We start from the raw sequence: 19,098 nt of genomic DNA, 5'->3' as shown, positions 1-19,098 counted from the left end.
ACCAGAAATATTAAAATAAGCGAAGAGGAAACAGGGAAGACAGCATTTATTTGAGAAACCTCTCAGTGAAGGCTGAGGGCAGGGAGGAAGGCACTCTGGACCGTTCTATGAAATGGCCAAGCCTTCTCCATCTCCAGAGCACCGATGGATTCTACCAGCACTGCCAGACCAGCAACCCCTAAGGACAGGAACACTTCTAATTCACTTTTGAAATTCTTCTCAGAACTGTGCTTTACATTTGGTAAACTTTTACCATTGCAGCCTCCTGTATTTCAATGTACACCACCAATTTAAGAGAGAAACACTGGACTATATTTGGATCCCATGTGTGACAATGGTAGAAAAAGTTGTTTCAGGTTTCAAGGCCTTGTTTGCTTATTGTATCACGGTAATCATACATTCACTTTACTCAGAAGGCTACCGCAAGGAATAAAAGAAATGGCACATAGAGAATAAAACACATCTATGCTTCCTTCCCATCCCTGGCACAAAGTCAGACTAACACTTCATTGCACGCTGCGGCCATAGTGCTCTCTACATACCTCATTAAGCACCTCTTGTATCATACTTCTATTATCAATTCACATGTCTACCTGCCTCCCTTAGGAGCAATAACATTTTGCATTTAGAAAGCCATTCTGCTGTGGCCTGGCTTAGAATTAATAGATGCTCAGTGGATGCAGGATTTATGTATTAAATGCTCGCTGAAAAGATCAAACAGTGACATACTCGCATTTTCTATATAATGACAAACTTAAGTCTACATTTTAAAAAGTCAATTTCTCAAAAAATTTTTATTCCCAACAATTTTTATTTATCTACCAACAAAAAACCACTGTTGGTAGAAAATGATGTTGGAGAATGAAATCATGACCACGTGACATTAAGAACTGCATCTCTGACACTATCCGCCCCTGAATTAAGTGTAATTTCCCTCTGAAAACCTGAGATCCCCAGGAAGTGTTCCTTCCTTCCATGCTCTGCCTCTGTCTTAGGGGCAGTGGCTGGGCCCTCCACCTGTTGTTCTGTATTCTTTAGAATTCTCTTAGTCCACTTGCCCATTACTCTAACCACACATTAGAGTCAGTGGTTCTTTACACCAGACTTTCCCTGTTCAAACTTTTGTGTAATTTCCATCTCCTAACTGGACTCTTAGAACTAATATGATTAATACATCCTTCATTAGAAGAAAAATTTAATTTGGTGAAGCTGAGGGTTTTTTAATATAAGCTGAGTTTAGATATTCTTAGGAAAGACCTAGCTTGTGCAATATTTTCAAGAAAACAAAGCTAGGTGCAATTTATAACTTTTTAAAATTTAAAAAATTAAATGGAGCACTAGCTAATTTACATAGAGAATAAATGACAGAATATTAAATTTAATAGCAAGTAACACAGCAGAAATGTGGTTAAAAATAGCATCCCTTTCCTTTTTCTCCTCCCACTCTTGGGATTTTCTCGAACTAGTTTGTTTTAACGGTGGAAAATGGCTTAGAGAAGAATCAGAATGAAGGAAACTGAAGTATACCTCTCGGAATCTTAGAAAGTCACAGTATGTCAGAAGCAAAGGGGTCATCTGTGCAATGTTCTCTAAACAGTAGGCTGTAACCAGTGAAATCAATTTACTGGATTACAACTAGCATTAAAAAAATGAACTAGAACAAAATAGCAAATACTAGACTACAGGTAGTCAATAAAGATAGGACAGGTGCTATATGCAAGCTACTGTCATACACACACACACACACACACACACACACGCGCGCCCACGCACTTTTTAAACCCTGGGCTGCAATGTAAGATGTACCTGTTACTGTGCTGATAAGACACAAATTTGGAAATTATTCTCCAGCATCTCATCCAATCACACACCCAGTGAAAGAACCCATCCACAAAAATTATGCTAGGATTCACGGCAAACAAATCAGCTAAAGAATCTAGAACACTTCTGTTTCTCTTTTAATGAATATTTACAAGGACAGGGATCAAGGAAAAAACAAAACTGAATCATCACAGCTGGGAATTTAACATAAACCAATAAACCAACCAACCAACCAACCTTGGGTACCGTGAGTCATCTACTAGGTGACAATTCTATTGCATAACCCTCTTTGTAAAAAGATTTTTCAAACAGGTAAAATGAGGATGACTCTGTATCCTGGTTTGCCAGGGACAGACTTAGTTACCCCTCGTGTCCTGATGAATTAGGGATCAGCCTGGATGATGAATTACATGCCTTCACTAAAGCGCTGATTCTCTAGTGTGCTCTCCAGAGCAGCAACATCAGCAGTACCTGGAAACTTTTAGAATGCAAATTATCAGCTCCACCCCGAACTTAATGAGTCAGAAACTCTGGGGTGGAGTCCTTAAATCAGTGTTTCACCAAGCTCTTCAGGTGATTCTGACGTGCCCTGAAGTCTGAGACTCACTGGCCTAGCTACGCTGCTGCTAAGTCGCTTCAGCCGTGTCTGACTCTGTGGGACCCCATAGACGGCAGCCCACCAGCCTCCCCCGTCCCTGGGATTCTCCAGGCAAGAACACTGGAGTGGGTTGCCATTTCCTTCTCCAATGCATGAAAGTGAAGTTGCTCAGTTGTGTCTGACTCTTAGCGACCCCATGGACTGCAGCCTACCAGGCTCCTCCGTCCATGGGATTTTCCAGGCAAGAGTACTGGAGTGGGGTGCCATTGCCTTCTCCAAAATAGCCAACTAAAATGCTGGTCTCAATGTCCAATCCTCTTTAGTTTTCCAGCTACAACTAACATGACACCATTATCTGCTTGGTACAATAGACAAGTAACAGAAAATAGTGAAGATATGCTGCACCTCAGTACAGGTTAAGTTCAAAACAGGGTTATCCTGGTTTCCACTTAGAATCTCTGGCAATTACTCAGCTTAGAATAGTGAGACTACCTGATACCTGCCTAATACCCAAAGGACCCACTTCAATATGAACAAGTAGTTTTTATTGCAGCTATGGACTTCTATAATTGAGTTCAAGCTAACACACTCTTGTCTTATGTAAAATATATGCATGACTTTTGACATTTTGAAGGTGAAAACAAGCTCCCTCTTCACACACAATCTTATTTGACCGTAACAGTAAGCCTATGACATCAGTAAAGCAGGAATGATAATCTCATTTTTTTTTTTGCCAAGCCACACAGCTTGTGGGATCTTAGTTCCAACAACAAGGGATTGAACCCAGACCACGGCAGTGAAAGTGCTGAGTCCTAATCATGGACTGCCAGGGAATTCCTGATAACTTTATTTTAAAGAAGAAAGAACTGAGGCTTAAATGACATGCCTCAAGTTAAAACACAGTAAGAAGCAGAATTGAAACTCAAAATAAGGTTTTAAAATTTACAATATTAAGTCATATTTTCCCACTGTACCACCCAACCTCCTGAGTTTGTTCTTCTCAGATACATATTACTACTTGCAAACAATATCTCCTCTAACTAAAAAGAAGCTATCTCACTTACCATGTATTAGCATCAACAGTAAGATAAAGAAAGGAAATATTCTATAAGCTTAAAGACTCTGACAGACCAGAAATTTAACGAAGGAAGAAGGTTTTAAAAAAATAATAGATCAGGTGTATCAACATACTTTAACCTGACCATTTTACTAATCGTTTCATAAAGTAAAGATTCCAAATAAGAACTTAGCATCTCACAAATAAATTTCAATGAAGGAGCATGAAGAGGATACTTTCTCATGATGCTTTGAAAGGAAGAAGGTGTCTGGATATAAACATACAATATAATCACCATACAGTAAGTTTACTGCACATGATGTCTAAGCAGTATGTTATGATGTCAATGAGTATCAAAATCAAAGACTGTAAGCAGAACGATCCATTTCTCGCAGTGCTAGGTTAATAAGAAGTACATGATAACAGTAATTAAATCAAGCTCCTTAAATCCCTGCAGACTTGATATCAGTCAACACAGACAATGTTGAGACTAGCTTGTTGAATTTAAGTATTGATACATGAATACTTAAATTCACAATTAAATACTAATATTCTTTCTAAATTCCTATTCTTAATGGAAGATGATTTATGACCTTCCATTGTGGTCACATTTGACCTAGGCTGAGCCAATCAGGTGCTCCTGTTCAGAATTTGGAATCTTGAAGGAATGCGTCAATATCAGGAACCAGAAAGAAAGAATCCACAGTGGCTACAGGGGAGATGCTGGACAACTGGCATGCACCAGCATCTGCTTCAGCAGGTTGTATTGACAGCAGGAGTCTGGCTGTGTCTTGCCTTCCGTGGTTTTGCCATTTTCAAGCTTGATTATACTGCCTTCCCATCAATTCTATGGAGCATCCTATCTTTCCAATAAAATGCTGCTCTGCTTAAGTTAACCACAGCAGGTTTCTGCTGTCTGCTAGCACAGACCAGGACTAAGAAAAGTGAGGACTGACCGAAGTAATAATGATTCAGCTATACAGGTTTTTAAAAAGAATGAGATAGATTTATTCGTGATATGTTAAGACACCCAAGATTTACCCTTACGTGAAAAAAAGGTGAAGAACAGCACAATTTGTATAATCATATTGGTGGGACTGGGACGGATGGACACACACACACACAGAGACATGTTTAAAGATGCACAGAAAATTTCTAGGATACACAAATCATTACTATACTATGCAAAATGGTGGAGTATTTAAATTTTCATTTTTCACCATAAACATTGTTTTTATTATAATTTTAAAAAGATCTGAGTTTTTCAAAGGACCTATTTTTTTTTTTTCCCCAAAGGACCTATTTTAACATCAAATACTATATAAGCAATACTTTCACTAGCCCCATCCAACAAACTCCAGTGTGATGTGGCATTTAAATAACTAGCAAAACTTCTAGTGTGACCATAAATAGTCACATTAAATACTGGTCTGCTAAGAAAATTAGAAGCCTGAAAGTAAAATAATGTGTTGTGAAACTGAAGATTTTGATTTTTTTTTAAATTTCCTTTTTTAACTCCTAAAAGCCACTAAAGAATAACTAATCAGTAGTACTTTTAACAAGACTTACTTTATGACTAAGGCTCAACATTGATAGATTCACATTCAAATCCAATACGATTTTTCCATTTCTTGGGTAAATTCTCCAAGTAAGGAAACTGTAAGCCAAAATGGATGGGGGGGGTGGGGGTGGGGGAGATCAAGAAAGAAAAAAAAGTTAAATGGTGGAAAGGCCTCAATAACTCCTGTCAGAAGTCTGAGTGAAGAGTTAGTTATCCCATTCAGAGATGGGGAATAAAGCTTCTTTTATGAAGCTGTACCCAGAGCATATGAAACCAACTCTTTATACCACACAATGCTCTTCATAGTGTGGTCCCAAGATTCCTGTATTCCTGAGCCTCCACAAATCCCGACAAAACTCCACAGGACCACCCTCTGCAGAACATTCCTGGTATAAAGTCATCCCACCTTCTTGGCAAAACAAAAGACTGAGTAGCTCAGTTCCATCCTCTGTTCTCCGTAAACAACAAATACACAAATGGAGGCCAAAGCACAAACTGATTCTACAGGATTATGAGGTGGGGAAGTTCTCAAAGTGTCTGATCGTGTCACATCTCATCTATCATTTGTAAAACGGGGTCAGGAGCTATGAGGATTACTGCGAGAAATGTATGAAAGCTACAGCACAGTCTTCAGCATACAGTGGGTCCTCAGTAAATGTTTACTCAAAGTCAGAACGTCATGAGCTGTTCACTCCAGGTAGAATGAATGAGTCTTCTCCATGCTCCTTCAGTACGCTGCATAGACAAGTTTCTATTACACCATCTTGTCATTGTGGCAAACTGGTCTCCTCCTTAGGGTAGGGCAGTCCTGCTCCTTTTCTTAACTCCAGCACCGGGAATGCCCACATAATACCTTAACTTTCTTTAAAAAGAAAAAAATATTCAAATCCAATCCCCTACTGGTTGCATAAATTTCATCTTCCATGTCCTAATGTGTCAATCAAACCTCTGCCTCAACAGCCCCAGTAACCGACCTACTCACCACTTAACACTCTTTCCATTTCACAGCGAGTCGTCTACTTGTAGTCCTGATTCTGTCTGCAAAAAGCCACAAAGGGTAAGTTGAAGCCCCTTCTTAATATGACAGTCACCTAAGTATTTGAAGTCATTGTTATATTCTCCTTTAAGTCTTTTTTTGTTAAAATGTTTCAGTTATTCTTCCTTTCCTAAATATGTTGGGAAATATGGCTGACACACCTCTGTACCACCCTGACTGGTCTCTGAGTACAGATTCCAATGAGCAGATGTCCCTCTGAACCAAGTTTCCATAAGTGAACTGCAGTTGAGTCCTGACTGAGCACAACTACTACCTGCCTTGTTTGTACATTACACTTTTACTGAGAGTCACATTTCTTCCTTTGTGGACTCATACTGAACTGAACTGGACTTAGTTATGTAAAACTTCTAAGTTTTTAGACATATGTTGCTATTTAACCAGCTACCTCCATCTTATTTAATAATTTTTTTTTAAGAAAAAAGTAAATATAGTGCTTTCACTCCATTTTTATTCAACTCCACTTTGTTAAATTTAGTCAGCCATTCTGGATTCTGTCTGGTGTAATCCACACATTAATTCTTTCAACCAAAGTGGAGTTTATCCAAGTTGTTGCCAATATAAAATGTAAAAATCTAGGACTGAATATAGCAGCATGCTCTCTTCAGGTGGCCTACATGGACAGTACTTAAGGATAGTTATTCAACCAGTTAAAAATCCACTTAGCTGCAAAACCAGAAGAAATTCTTCACCCCATACCAAAGATCAACCTGGAAAAGTGTTAACAAATATTTTTCTTAAAGGATTGGTCAATTATCTCACCAGGCAAACAATTACTACTGCTTCAGTTTATAACCTAATAACGAATTTCCCTATTTATTAATATTTGTATCAAGTAAAGCTTTGAACGTAAGTGGTTGTGGACAAATCTACTTTTACTTTGTCCTTTGAAATAGTTAAAACTGAACCAACAATACTTGGGCCAAACAGAGAAGATAACCTTTGACCAATAGATTCATTTATACTGAAGACTCCTGCAGATCTATAGAACCGCCTCTTTCCAAAAAGTTCAAAATTAAGAGAAACCTTGGCAAGGAACCTCAAGACACCATGAGTGAGTATAGGAAACAACTCTCCATCTTAAAACCTCTTTTCTGGAGACCAGTGAAAAAGAGCACCTCCAACCCAATATTCTTCTCATCCAAGTCTAGAAAAGACTTTTTCTTTTACAGAGTACAGAGAGAATTTCAAGATCAAAGAACTGCCATTTTGCAGGTTAACATGTTGTTTTGCTTCTTTCAACTCAGGTAATTATAGTTTAAAGTCAGCATAGTGAATACCTTTTTCCATAGGCAAGACACCCCCCCCCCCCCAAACACACAACTTAATTTTAGAATACTCAACATGTAAGAAAAAATATCTCTAAAATACTACCATTAATAAAGCACCCTGCAGCTTCAAAGCATCTGTGTACAATGTTTATTTCAAGCTAACAAAAATCCTGTGAGGTAGGTAAGTTAGCCAGTACTACTGACATTTTCTAGATGAGAAAACTGAAGCTAAAGATGTCTGAACTTTACCAAAGCAATGAGTAAGCAGGAGCCACCACCCAATCCAGATATTTTTCTAATCACAAACAGCAGGCTCTGAGGAAATTTTCAAGAGTGCAGTCTAAGCTAAAATACCCAAGAGGACTTAGAATAACGTATTATTTGCCTCCTAGAAGCATAGTAGTTACTGCTAAAGGTGAACAAATGTTAAGGGGGAGCTATCCATCAACGTTAATAATGCCAAAGGCTGCAGAGCAGGCATAAATGCACCACTTCCACTGGTTTATCAACTGTAAATAAATGAAGAAAAACTACCGACATTTGAGTTTCAAAGACAGCTACAAAGTTAGAGGAAAAAAACCCAAAACTTAGAACACTGGGGGACAACCCTATAGAGTGCACTAAGCCAGTAGTACTACACACATTTTACAAAGAGAAAACTCAGGAATTTAAATGAATTGTTCATTTGCACAAGTAAGTTATGGGCAGGTGTCCCCTTTCCAGATTGTCCTACAAGGACACTAGACAAGCCTGGGAGATCTGGCCACCATACCGTTTCCTGTGTGGGACAAGTGCGCCTCCCCGGAAGTTCAGAGAGGCAACCTGGGGCCCAGGCCTTGACACCTGCTTGTGACTGAACCAGGCTGGTGCCGGATGGCAGGAAAAAATTCAAATTCACTAATGATTACATTCTCCTGGTAAAAGACAGCCTCTCAGATTGAATTTTTTTAAAAAATAAGAGCACTGGGCTACACAAAAAACAGACTTTAAAGAAAGTGACATAGTAGGGCTGAAACAAAGATGAGAGTTGCCAGATAACCACTCTGGAGAGTGACTGAGATTAGCTGGTGGAGCTGAAGGGGACACCCCTCCACCTGCGGTTCCACCTGGAGGTGTATCTTCAGAGCTCTGGCACCTGCGCTCAAGGAGCCAGAATGATCCATGCGGAGCTGTCTTTTACACTGCAGCAGAATGATGAAAATTTGACTGATCAAGCAATAAATATCAATAAAATAGAACAAAATATATTAATATAGATAAATCCCTCAAAATAATGAACAAAACAGTTTCGGAGCAAGTACAGTAAATTCCATTAATATGAAGCTGAAAAAATACATAAAATACTGTGCATCATTTACAGATAAATACATATGTATTAGTAATCATTTGGAAACTTTCATAGGAAGATTAAATACCAAATCCAGGAGATTGGTTTCCTCTAAGGACAGAGGTGAAGTGTGTGCAATGGGTTTCAATTGTATCTGTAATGTTTATTTCCTAAACAAAACGAAAAAATCTGATTCCAAAGGAAAATGAAATGTATATACTATGCAAATATGAACAAAAAGTTTATATTTAATATTAATATCAAATACTCAAATACCAAAAACTACACTACTAAATACAGAACACGTATAAAGTGCAGGGGAACTTAAATAACAAAGGAAGAATGAACTCTTCAGCAAGATGTAAAGGCCATACGCACCTTACAAATTAGTCCTCAAGTTTACTGGGCGGGGGAAGGAAAATCAATTTGACAAAACTACAAAACAAACAAAAAAATCCCCCAAACCCATCCAATTATCATAACACAGGATATTTACATCTCACTCCCAAACTCAAAAGACTGAAGAATATAGAAGAATATGACTCATACAAATAGCAAGACTGATCTAACTGATGAGACTGGAACCGTGACTCCACCACACCCAAGAATACACTTTCCAAGCACACATGTAACATATAAAAACAGTGACCAAGTACTTGGCTTGAAAATTAGTCTCAAATACTAAAGAACCAATACACAGAATCTAAATATATTAAGTGAAATAAAGTAAAAAACTAATAATGAAAAGATTGTTTTAAAAAAAGAGAGAAAGGAAAGAACACCTTTAAAACAAGAAAAACACATTTCTAATTATCTTCAGAGTCAAAAGAGCAGCCATTAAGAACAAAACAAAGATTTCAGAGTGTCCAGTTCCCCCAGACTTGTTTAGTTTTTCTTGGATTCCTGAACATTCTAAATTCTCATCAAAACCTCTCTTCTTCAGCCAGTTGGAGTAGCCTTCTGTTCTTCTTAATCAAATGGGTTCTTTCCTAGAACGAAGTCAGTCTCTCTACATCATTACTGGACTTGGATGGTCATACAGACTACATTAGGCAAAGCCGATAAAAACAGATACCTGGAATAAAATGAATCCTGCTGAACAATTCTGAATCTTGCTAAAACAATGTTGATAAAGTAAGGAACCTTCCATAAAACATCAACCTGCAGACAAATATGGTAAGTACAAAAAAACACCAACAGAGGCTAGTGAAGTGAAACTCACTCAGTTGTTTCCAACTCTTTGCAACCCCATGGACTATAAAGTCCATGGAATTCTCCAGGCCAGAATACTGGAATGGGTAGGCTTTCCCTTCTCCAGGGGATCCTCCCAACCCAGGGATCAAACCCAGGTCTCCTGCACAGGCTAGGAAAGCAACCATGAGAGTCAAAGATGGCAGACTCAAGTTATCAGCTGGCCATAAATGAGCAAGCTACTCAAGGAAGTGGAAAAAAAAAAATCAACACAGTAACTATTATGTGAACATATTAGTTCACATGGAGGGTGAAAGAAATTATTTTTGCTATGAACAGCATTATCAAACACTATATAGCATTGGTCAAGCTTGGTTTAGTTTTTCAAATGCATATGGGGAAATTCTTGAAAACATTCAAAGAAGTATAAAAATGATAAAAAAAAAAAAGATAAAAAACGAAGATGAACTATTAACCATTTATCTAGTCAGGGTCACACATAAAATCTCACTTATTTATTCCATTTTATAGATGAAGACACTGAGATTTGGAGACTGAAGAGGCTGCCCAAGCTTACAGAGCTGCTGAGGAGCAGTGAACAAACTTTATCCTTGTTTTACTGACAGAATATTTCTGCCTGGTTTTGCAGAGTGGAGGTAGTTTCTGTTTTAGTATAAAAGTGAACTGAGGGACTGTGTACTTCCACATCAACTCAACAGACCAAGCAGCTGATAAGCCAACGCAAGAGGTATGATATGGAATAAGTGGGAATTAAGAAATGTGTACAACATGGGAGAGAGAGCATGGACTTTGGAGTCAGAAAGATCTGGGCTCAAATTCCAGCTTGGTCAGTTACTAGCTGTGTGATGTGACAATCAGTCAACCTTTCTTCACTGTAAAGTAGAGCCTTCCTCATGGATATAACTGTTCAGATTCAATGAGTTATACCCCTAGAAAAGGCCCCATATGTTCAAATATGCATGTGTGCTTGCTAAATCACTTCAGTCATGTCTGACTCTGTGAGACACTATGGACGGTAGCCCGCCAGGCTCCTGTGTTCATGGGGATTCTCCAGGCAAGAAGACTGGAGTGAGTTCCATGCCCTCCTCCAGGGGATCTTCCCAACCCAAGGATCCAACCAGCATCTATCCACATTTCTTGCATTGGGAGGCAGTTCTTTAACCCTAGCGCCACCTGGGAAGCCCATGTTCAAATATACTATTTGTATATTTACATTTTTCACTACACTGTATTCTTTTTAAGGGAACCAGAAGAAAATGTCTTTCAAGACTCAATTAAAGAATAAGTATATGAGTACACATACTTTTAAAAATTGATGATTACTATAAATAAGTAGATGAGAGGAGGGTTCTCTGCAGTGCAGTCAGTTTAGCCACCCAGTTGTGTCCGATTCTTTGACCCTGTGGACTGCAGCACGCCAGGCCTCCCTGTCCCTCACCCACCTCCCGTAGTTTGCCCAAGTTCACGTCTATTGCATGGGTGATGCTGTCCAACCATCTCATCCTCTGACATCTCCTCTTCTCCTTCTGCAGTGGTGCTAAATAGTGTCCACTTCAAAAAAGTGTACACAGCATGGATATTAATGTTATTTCTGACTTCAATTTATTGTTTCTACCTACTGCTTCTCCTCAGCCTGCTGTGGTAGGAAGGATAAAACCCCTCACTTCCCCCACTCCAAAATACACACACTCTAATCAATCCCCAGAACCTATGGGTATGCTACCCTACAAGGCAAGGGGACCCAGACAGATGTGATTCAGATTACAGACCTCAAGATGAGGAGATTATCCTTGATTATCCAGGTAAACCCAATCTAATTATGTAAGTCTTTAAAAGCAGAAAACCTTTCCTGGCTTCGATCAGAGTTTGGACGACTCAAGAAGAGTCAGAAACACTGACACAGAAGGACCTGACCCACTGTTGCTTTGAAGATAAAGCAAGGGGGCCCTGGGCCAAATCATGTGACTAGGTGGGTAGACTTGGGAAGCCGGGAACTGATGACACCAGCAAGAAAATGGAGACCTCAGCACAGAACTATTCTGCCAACAACCTGAATGAGCACAGACCCGCCAGAAGGGAACCCAACCTGCCAAGAACTTGAGGACAGCGCAGTGAGACACACATCGGACTTCTGACATGTACTGCCATGTACATGAACTTATGCAGAACTTCAAAACTCTAAGATAATCGATTTGCATTGTTGCAGCTGCTAAGAATATGGTGGTTTGTTATGTTGGCAACATAAGCTAATACACTCTCTCTCACTTGCATCTAAAACTGTAGACAATTTGTATGTAAGTGCCCTTAAATCCTTTTTGAAAGAAGAAATAAACTGGTCAATGTGTGCAGCCTAACCAGCAGAGGCTACCTAGCACATATTCATCATGTTCTGAGGCACTAACTCTGTGCCTTCAAGAACTTCACTCATCATCCATCAACATTCATTTTCTTCTTTTTTCCCTCAGATTGGACCAGAAACACAGTAACAGTCAGCTACCCCTGAAAATGGCAACATTTTCAAGAAAGAACTGGAGAAACTTAGAGCTACATCATAGCTATGAAAAGTAGAAGAGCTTGTGGGAGAGAAGAAATAGTTTGCCCCAAAGGACACAGCTCAGTTTCCTCATCTATGAAATGGTTACTTCACACAGCCAGTTAAAGGATTAAAAGCTTTCGAAGCTGTGCATGGACTACAAAAAGTGGGGAGAAGTCCTCCCAAGAGTCCAGCAGGTAGACAGAGTGCCAAACACTAACGTAGTGGAGAATTCTGTGTCAATTCACCCAGGATGTGCCTTAGGAGGAGTAGTGTTAGTCGCTGAGTCATGGCTGACTCTCTGTGACCCCACAGACTGTAGCCCACCAGGCTCCTCTGTCCATGCTCCAGGTAACAGTATCAGAGTGGGCTCCATTCCCTTCTCCGGGGGATCTTATCAACCCAGGGATTGAACCTGGATATGCCTTAGCAATTACTTAAAATCCCAGAGAGCAGAAAACCTGACAGTAGAAAAGAATTAATTTTAGAAAAAGTCAGGCAAAAAGGCTCATAACCAACAAGGAAAGGAGTGTCACAGTACCACTACAAAGACTGTTTTTTAAAAAATACACATGTCCAGGACTCGCTGCAGATCCACTAAAACAGTATCTCCAAGGGTGAGACCCAAGTCGTCTGAGTTGAGGAACACTGTAGGCATTAAAAAGGGTGACTCTAAGTGTTTGACAGCAGATGGTACTTTGCATCTCTTTGCTGGGTGTCCTTTACTTTCAAGTGAGGAATAACGGCGAGAATGTGGAGAATTTTAAAACCTGCAAATGAACGAGGCTGATGAAAAAAATGGGGAAGTGTCACAGAAAACGAAAAGTCAGAGAGAAGGACGGGGGCAGTCAGTACGTGGTTCTATCTTTTGTGGCAAAGGACTCAGCCTCCCAGACTGAGGATGAGCACAGAAGAACAAAATGCAGCAAGCACAGCTGGGCAGAGAGAGAGGGGAAAACAGCTGAGCTGGCAAAAGTAGGATCTGCTCAAGTCAACCAGCAGAACGACAGGCTAAGAGGAGGAGAGCTGTCAGATAACACGGGGAGGGGGAGCAGGGGGAGAGAGAAAGGAGGACGTTAATTTCACGCTGGAGCGGGAGCAGCAATGGAGTGGGGACAGAAAGGACACAAGCACAAGACAGAAGAGTGGGGCATGACTGGACATGAGGGGCAGGCTCACCGGGAGAGAAGAAAGAGGGAAAGGGATGAGGAACCTGGGGCCGTGGCCTCTGTGGCTCAAAAGGAAGTCTCAGGAGCAATATAAATATTAGGGGAAGCAGGCAGCAAATACACTGGCTGGGATGGAAAGGGAAAGGGGAGTCAAAATCCTGAAGGATAGTAAATAACATGCAGAAAGCGAAAACGTCAAGTAAATTCTGGGTGACATTAAAAGGTATGTTTCAGAAGCATAACTCTCTCATTTAATAAAACAACCGAACACATCCAAAAGCAGGCAGAACTAGACACTATAGTTTAGGGATGTGTTAAGTGAGACGTCTATGAAGAATAGCTAGGGAAGGACTAATACAGAATTCAGGTGAGAGGAAGCCTTGTGGAGACTCAAGTGATGAGGCTCTGTATTTCTCTTGCATGGGTGTTTGATTCAACTCTATTCTTTAAACTGTGTTAACATATAATATGAATTTGTTTTACATGCATGATATATAATTTTTTAAAAGTTAATGGAAGTTTTCTGCCTCCCAACTTCCCAGTTTGTTTTCTGAAACAGTCTAACAAACTTGCTCATATAACTATATAAAGTGATTAGTGTTTCTGGCCTTAGGTTTTGCAACATGAAGCTCCACTTCAGATCAAGTAACTCAAAATCACTGAGGGTTAGGCCACTGAATCCTTAAAAGAAGAAAAAAAAAAACACACCAAAAAACCAATACACCAGGTGACTCATAAGAATCTAAAGAAACTCAAATGAGACTGTCCCAGAGAAAGCGGTCTTCCTGCTGTTACAGTTCCAAACCTAGAGAATCAAATACTGTTCTTTCCCGGAATCCTCTGGGATTTAGCCTCTACCCTTTCTCTAGTAATTTCAAACTTTCAACCTCAAGTCTCCCCTGTCCTCATACACACACACCAGCCAACTTGATCTTGCAATCAACTCTAAACTTCTCACTCTTTCCTTCTCTTTCACATGCAAAGTCTTCAATAAAATGGCCCATGGTACAGCTCTGTTTTCAACTTCCCAGTATCACAGGGAGGTCTGGCGAGCTGCAGTCCATGGAGATGCAAAGAGTCAGACAACAACGAATATCACTATGTTTTAAAAACATCAATGGCTGAGCTACAAAGATGCACTTGCAATTATCTACTAGATATTTCCCCTTTGCCCACCTGGCAAATCAAGTATTATCTTCCAGGTAGAGCCCTGCAGCACCTTCCCCAAGAGCCCATCCACTTATCTATTAAACATGTCTGATACTGAATGCCTACCCTCACTTTTAAAACAAAGTCAAAAACATTCCAAACAAACAAAAAGATTATTAAGACGCTGCAGTAAAGGTGATCAAAAAGCACAAACTTCTAGCTACAAGTCCTGGGGATGTACTGTACAGCATGATGAATAGAGTCATCAACACTGTATGGAACAGCTGAAAGTTAGGAGAGTATATCTTAAAAGGTCTCATCACAAGGAAAAAACAACTTTCTAGCTGTTTTCTAACTTGTTTTCTAGAAAACAAGTTTTCTAGCTGAAACTTATTGTGGTAATCATTCTGCAACATATTTACTTACCAAATCATTACGCTGTGTGTCTGAAACTAAAACAGTGTTATACGCCAATCATATCTCAAATAAAAAAACACATTCAGATGTCAGGATAATGTGTGTTCAGGCTTGTTTATTTCGACTCCACTGACTGTACCCACCAGGCTCCTGTGTCCATGGAATTCTCCAGGCAGGAATACTGGAGTGGGTTGTCATTCCCTTCTGGGGATCTTCCTGACCCAGGAACTGAACCCAGGTCTCCTGCATTGCAGGCAGATTCTTTAATGACTAAGCTACGAGGGAATCCCTTCTTATACAACACTTGTCCTTAAAAGTTTTTAAGAAAAAACAGGCAAACCAAACTGTGGGGGTGGTTAAATAAAGAAGAGAGGAGGGAACTAGTACAGGGAGCTAGGGAAGGGTGGGGTTTGTTATCACCCTGAAAGAATGAATGAACAGGAGCTGCTAAGGTAATAAAAAACTCTGACCTGACTTTCACTTTGGCTGGAGTGGGGTTTTGGGGAGTGGAGCCCAGAAGAAAGGGTATTTCAGATAGAACACAACTAGGTTTGTGCTTCTGTGTACCAAGATTATAGGTTTATTACAATTTTTTGATTCTTCTGCATTTGATAATTATCTGCTTATGATATTAGTCCAGGCTTGTTAAAAACCAATTTCCACTTTATATCTAGGTTTAAATGACACATTTTCCTAAATGATTTTTCAGGAATGAGACACTACCCATGAAAAAATTTAAAGCTGTATTTTAACCGCACTTGGCCATATAGTAAGAAAAGGAACACTTCAGCAGCATGATGACCACGTGCAGTGTTTTCATATCTGCCCTTACTTTATCTCACTATGGGGGTCACGCTAATAATGATTGTCTCAATAGGCAGGAAAACTGAAAATCAGGAAAAGGAGTGATTTTCTTCGATTTAAAAATGCATGTTTTCCACACTATGACGTTAAAAAAAAAATTAGGATGGATCTACCATTATTGATTTACTATCATTCTTGTGTGTGTGTGGGGGGGGTCACATTAAGCGGGTCTACTTTGAATTAAGCAAACACGGTAAACGGGTTTGGTCAAAGTTGATATAAATGGAAAACGGCAGAACTCGGCTAAAAAATTCTGTCAAGTTATCAATGTATACTAATAGGAACATTATGGCCTGTTTGGCTATTCTTTCATTAATGTAATTAAGTATCTGGGGCCTACCTTCTACTAAGCTCTTCCTGGCATACAAAACCATGCAAAAACACCTTTTCTGCCCTCAAGAGGTATGTAATCAAACACAAATGCCCACCCAAGTATCTACAAAACAGTCAGGAATTAACACAAAGGGGGATACATCCAGATAAGGAGGTGTAGTCACTTCCAGTTGGGATATCAGGAATGCCTAACACATCAAAAGAACTTAATAAACGTTGACTGTGAAACCACTATGGAAGACTCTAGTCAAACTTTGAGGGCAGACAAATTTGACAGAGAGGCACTCCAAACAGAGGGAGCAGCAGTGACCAGGTAAACGCACAGGACCTCACGGCAAGAAGACGAGGGGGACTAGTGGACAGTGGGGAAGAAGGCTGACGTGGGGAATAATGCTTAGATGTGGAGGTCCCTGAAGGTCAAACAAATGAATGTAAATGGAGGAATGGCCTCCTAAGAGACCCTTCTGCGGAAGATTAATCTGACAGTTACTGGAGTGGGGAGAAAGTGACGCAGTGGACAGTCTACTGTCAAGCGTACTTGAACCAGGTGGGTAACAGTAGCAATGCAAGAATGAATGTCTTCCCTCTGAACTGCCTGGACATTGTTTTGGCATGAGGGCAAATTCCAAAAGAACCCAGCACCAACTTGCTAATATTTGTAGCCCCACTACTCCCAGCACAACTCTTCACCCACAGTAGATGTTTGGTAGGTTAAGTTGAAAGAGAGAAACCTGCAAAGGCTAATTTCAACTGTCACTATTGCTGATGTCCATAATAACCCTTCTACTTCCCAAACCCATTCGTATTATAGTTATTGTGAATTTCCTCTTCCAATCTCACTGTTACAACCTAAATTAAAACGTACCAGTAGGCTTCGAAACCCCACTTCCTTCAGTATTTTAAAAAGTATATAAATTTGCTACTGAACATGTGCAAAACATTGCTTTATCCAGGATTTTGCAAAGAGAACCATCAAGTTTCAATGCGCACGCCAAAAAACATTGCTGAAACGCTGTATTTACAGCAGAAAATCTTTCTTTTAGGCAGCAATCAACATGCCTCTTGTGTTACTTATTCAACGTGACATATTGCTAGTACAACCACAAGCCTCCGCTTACATTTCCAAAGTTGTGCAAAGGGTCCAAAGTTGTGCAAGAGTCATCACTGAAATCAGACTCTGGTATATTAATAGTTGTAACACCTGAACACGTCTTAGCTTTATTATTAGATTCACAGTAATGTCAAAAAAATCCTTAAATAATTTAAAAAATATATTTTCAATGAGTTTGACTACTTTATCTGTAAAATGAACTGAGATGTAATTTTAAGTGAAAAATAGCTGTATGTCTTTCTGCTTCAAATGGACATTAGGTCATCTGATTAATTGGCAGTTGTGGGCCTGGATTTCATGTATCGGAAAAAAAGCCAGTGTCCCCAACACGCACACGCACCCGAGAGCACTGAAGGGCTGAAGGGCCTTGCATTACTATCAAATAACGCCAGTTTACACGTGGCAAAAGTCGACAGAGACAGAACTCTTCCGTGCTTTAATGACCTCGAAAGGCATTCCCCAGGCGTCAAGTAATGGGATGCTACTTATTCAGACTTGGCAATTGAGAGTGATAAAAACACATATATACACACACACACATATATCTTTTTTTTTTTTTTTTTTTTAAATGTCTCCTTCTCAGCTAGCTGTTCCACGCCGGGGAGCGCTTTGCTCAGGCCGTGGCAGATGTGAACGGGTCGGAGAAGGTGGGATGTGTCAGGGAAGCCAAGACCCTCCTTCCATCTCCTTCTGCTCTCCCCGGGCCCCCCTTTTCCTTTCTCGGGGGCGGCGGCGAGGCCCAAGGTGAGGGGCTCCGGGCAGGGCGTGCAACCCTCAGAGCCAGGCCGGCTCCCCTGTAATCTACTCCCCAGACCGGGCGGTGAAACGGCTGTCACGGCCCCCGGCTGCAGGCCCGGCCGGGGCCGGGGCCGGGGCCGGGGCGGCGGGCCAGGCCGCGGCCGCTCGCAGTGCCCACGTCACCAGCTCCAGCACTGCGGAAATGGAGCGGCGGGGAGGCGCCCGGCGGCGACCAAACCCGCGCCGCGGCCCGATGCCGTTTGCCCCTCGGCCCCGGCCTCCGGGCCGCCGCCTCCCGACCGGTCGGCCGCCGCGTCCCGGGCCTCACCTGTGTCGCCGATGATGATGTACTTGAAGAGATAGGCGTACGCCATGGCCGCGGCCGCTCGGTGCCAGGGCACACGGCTCCTCCTCCTGCTGCTGCTCCTCCTCCTCCGCGCCCCTCACCCCGGCGCCACTCGGCCTCGAAAAGCCAGGCCCCGCCTGCCGCAGCCGCCGTCGCCGCCGCCTTCAGCCGCCGGGAGTGAGAGGCCGAGGGGAAGCTGGGCAAACTGACACCGACCGAGCCGAGGGAGACAGCGCCGGCCGAGCACACTCGAACAATAACAGCCGCCGCGGCTCCTCCGCCCCGCCTCCGCGCCGACCCGGAAGTGCTGCGGCCGCCGGCGCCGCCGGAGGAAAGGGGAGGAGCCCTGCACGCTGGCCGCGCCCCGCCCCGCTTGCCGGAGCCCCGCCCAGCCAGAGCCCCGCCCCGCCCGCGCCGGAGCTCCGCCCAGCGCCGCGCCTAGCCGGCCACGCCCGTCCTGCCGGTCCACCCAGAGCCAGGCGAGGCCGGGCTCCGGTCGTTCCGGCCCCTCTGAGCGGGCGACGCGGGCGGCCGGGA

General features: G+C 41.7%; 1 protein-coding gene across 2 annotated transcripts in view; it reads right to left on the bottom strand.

Annotated features, from left to right (window-relative positions):
• Window positions 1-18,686, bottom strand: part of RAB2A (RAB2A, member RAS oncogene family) — a 64,433-nt gene extending 45,747 nt beyond the window's left edge. The window contains exons 1-2 of one of the 2 annotated variants that reach the window (XM_043879177.1): window positions 18,544-18,678; window positions 6,020-6,075 (exon numbers count right to left, since the gene is read on the bottom strand). In XM_043879177.1, coding sequence (XP_043735112.1) covers window positions 6,020-6,038 — 19 coding nt within the window. In that variant the 5' untranslated portion in view covers window positions 6,039-6,075; window positions 18,544-18,678. Of the gene's footprint in view, window positions 1-6,019; window positions 6,076-18,543 lie in introns of both variants that reach the window. The other variant, XM_043879176.1, reaches the window with a different exon arrangement.
• Between the last annotated feature and the right edge of the window lie 412 nt (window positions 18,687-19,098).

This window comes from Cervus elaphus, chromosome 21 (genome assembly GCF_910594005.1).
Source record: "Cervus elaphus chromosome 21, mCerEla1.1, whole genome shotgun sequence".
NCBI lineage: Eukaryota > Metazoa > Chordata > Mammalia > Artiodactyla > Cervidae > Cervus > Cervus elaphus.
Note: the sequence above shows the minus strand (reverse complement) of the source record. Positions and strands in the feature narration are given on the sequence as shown.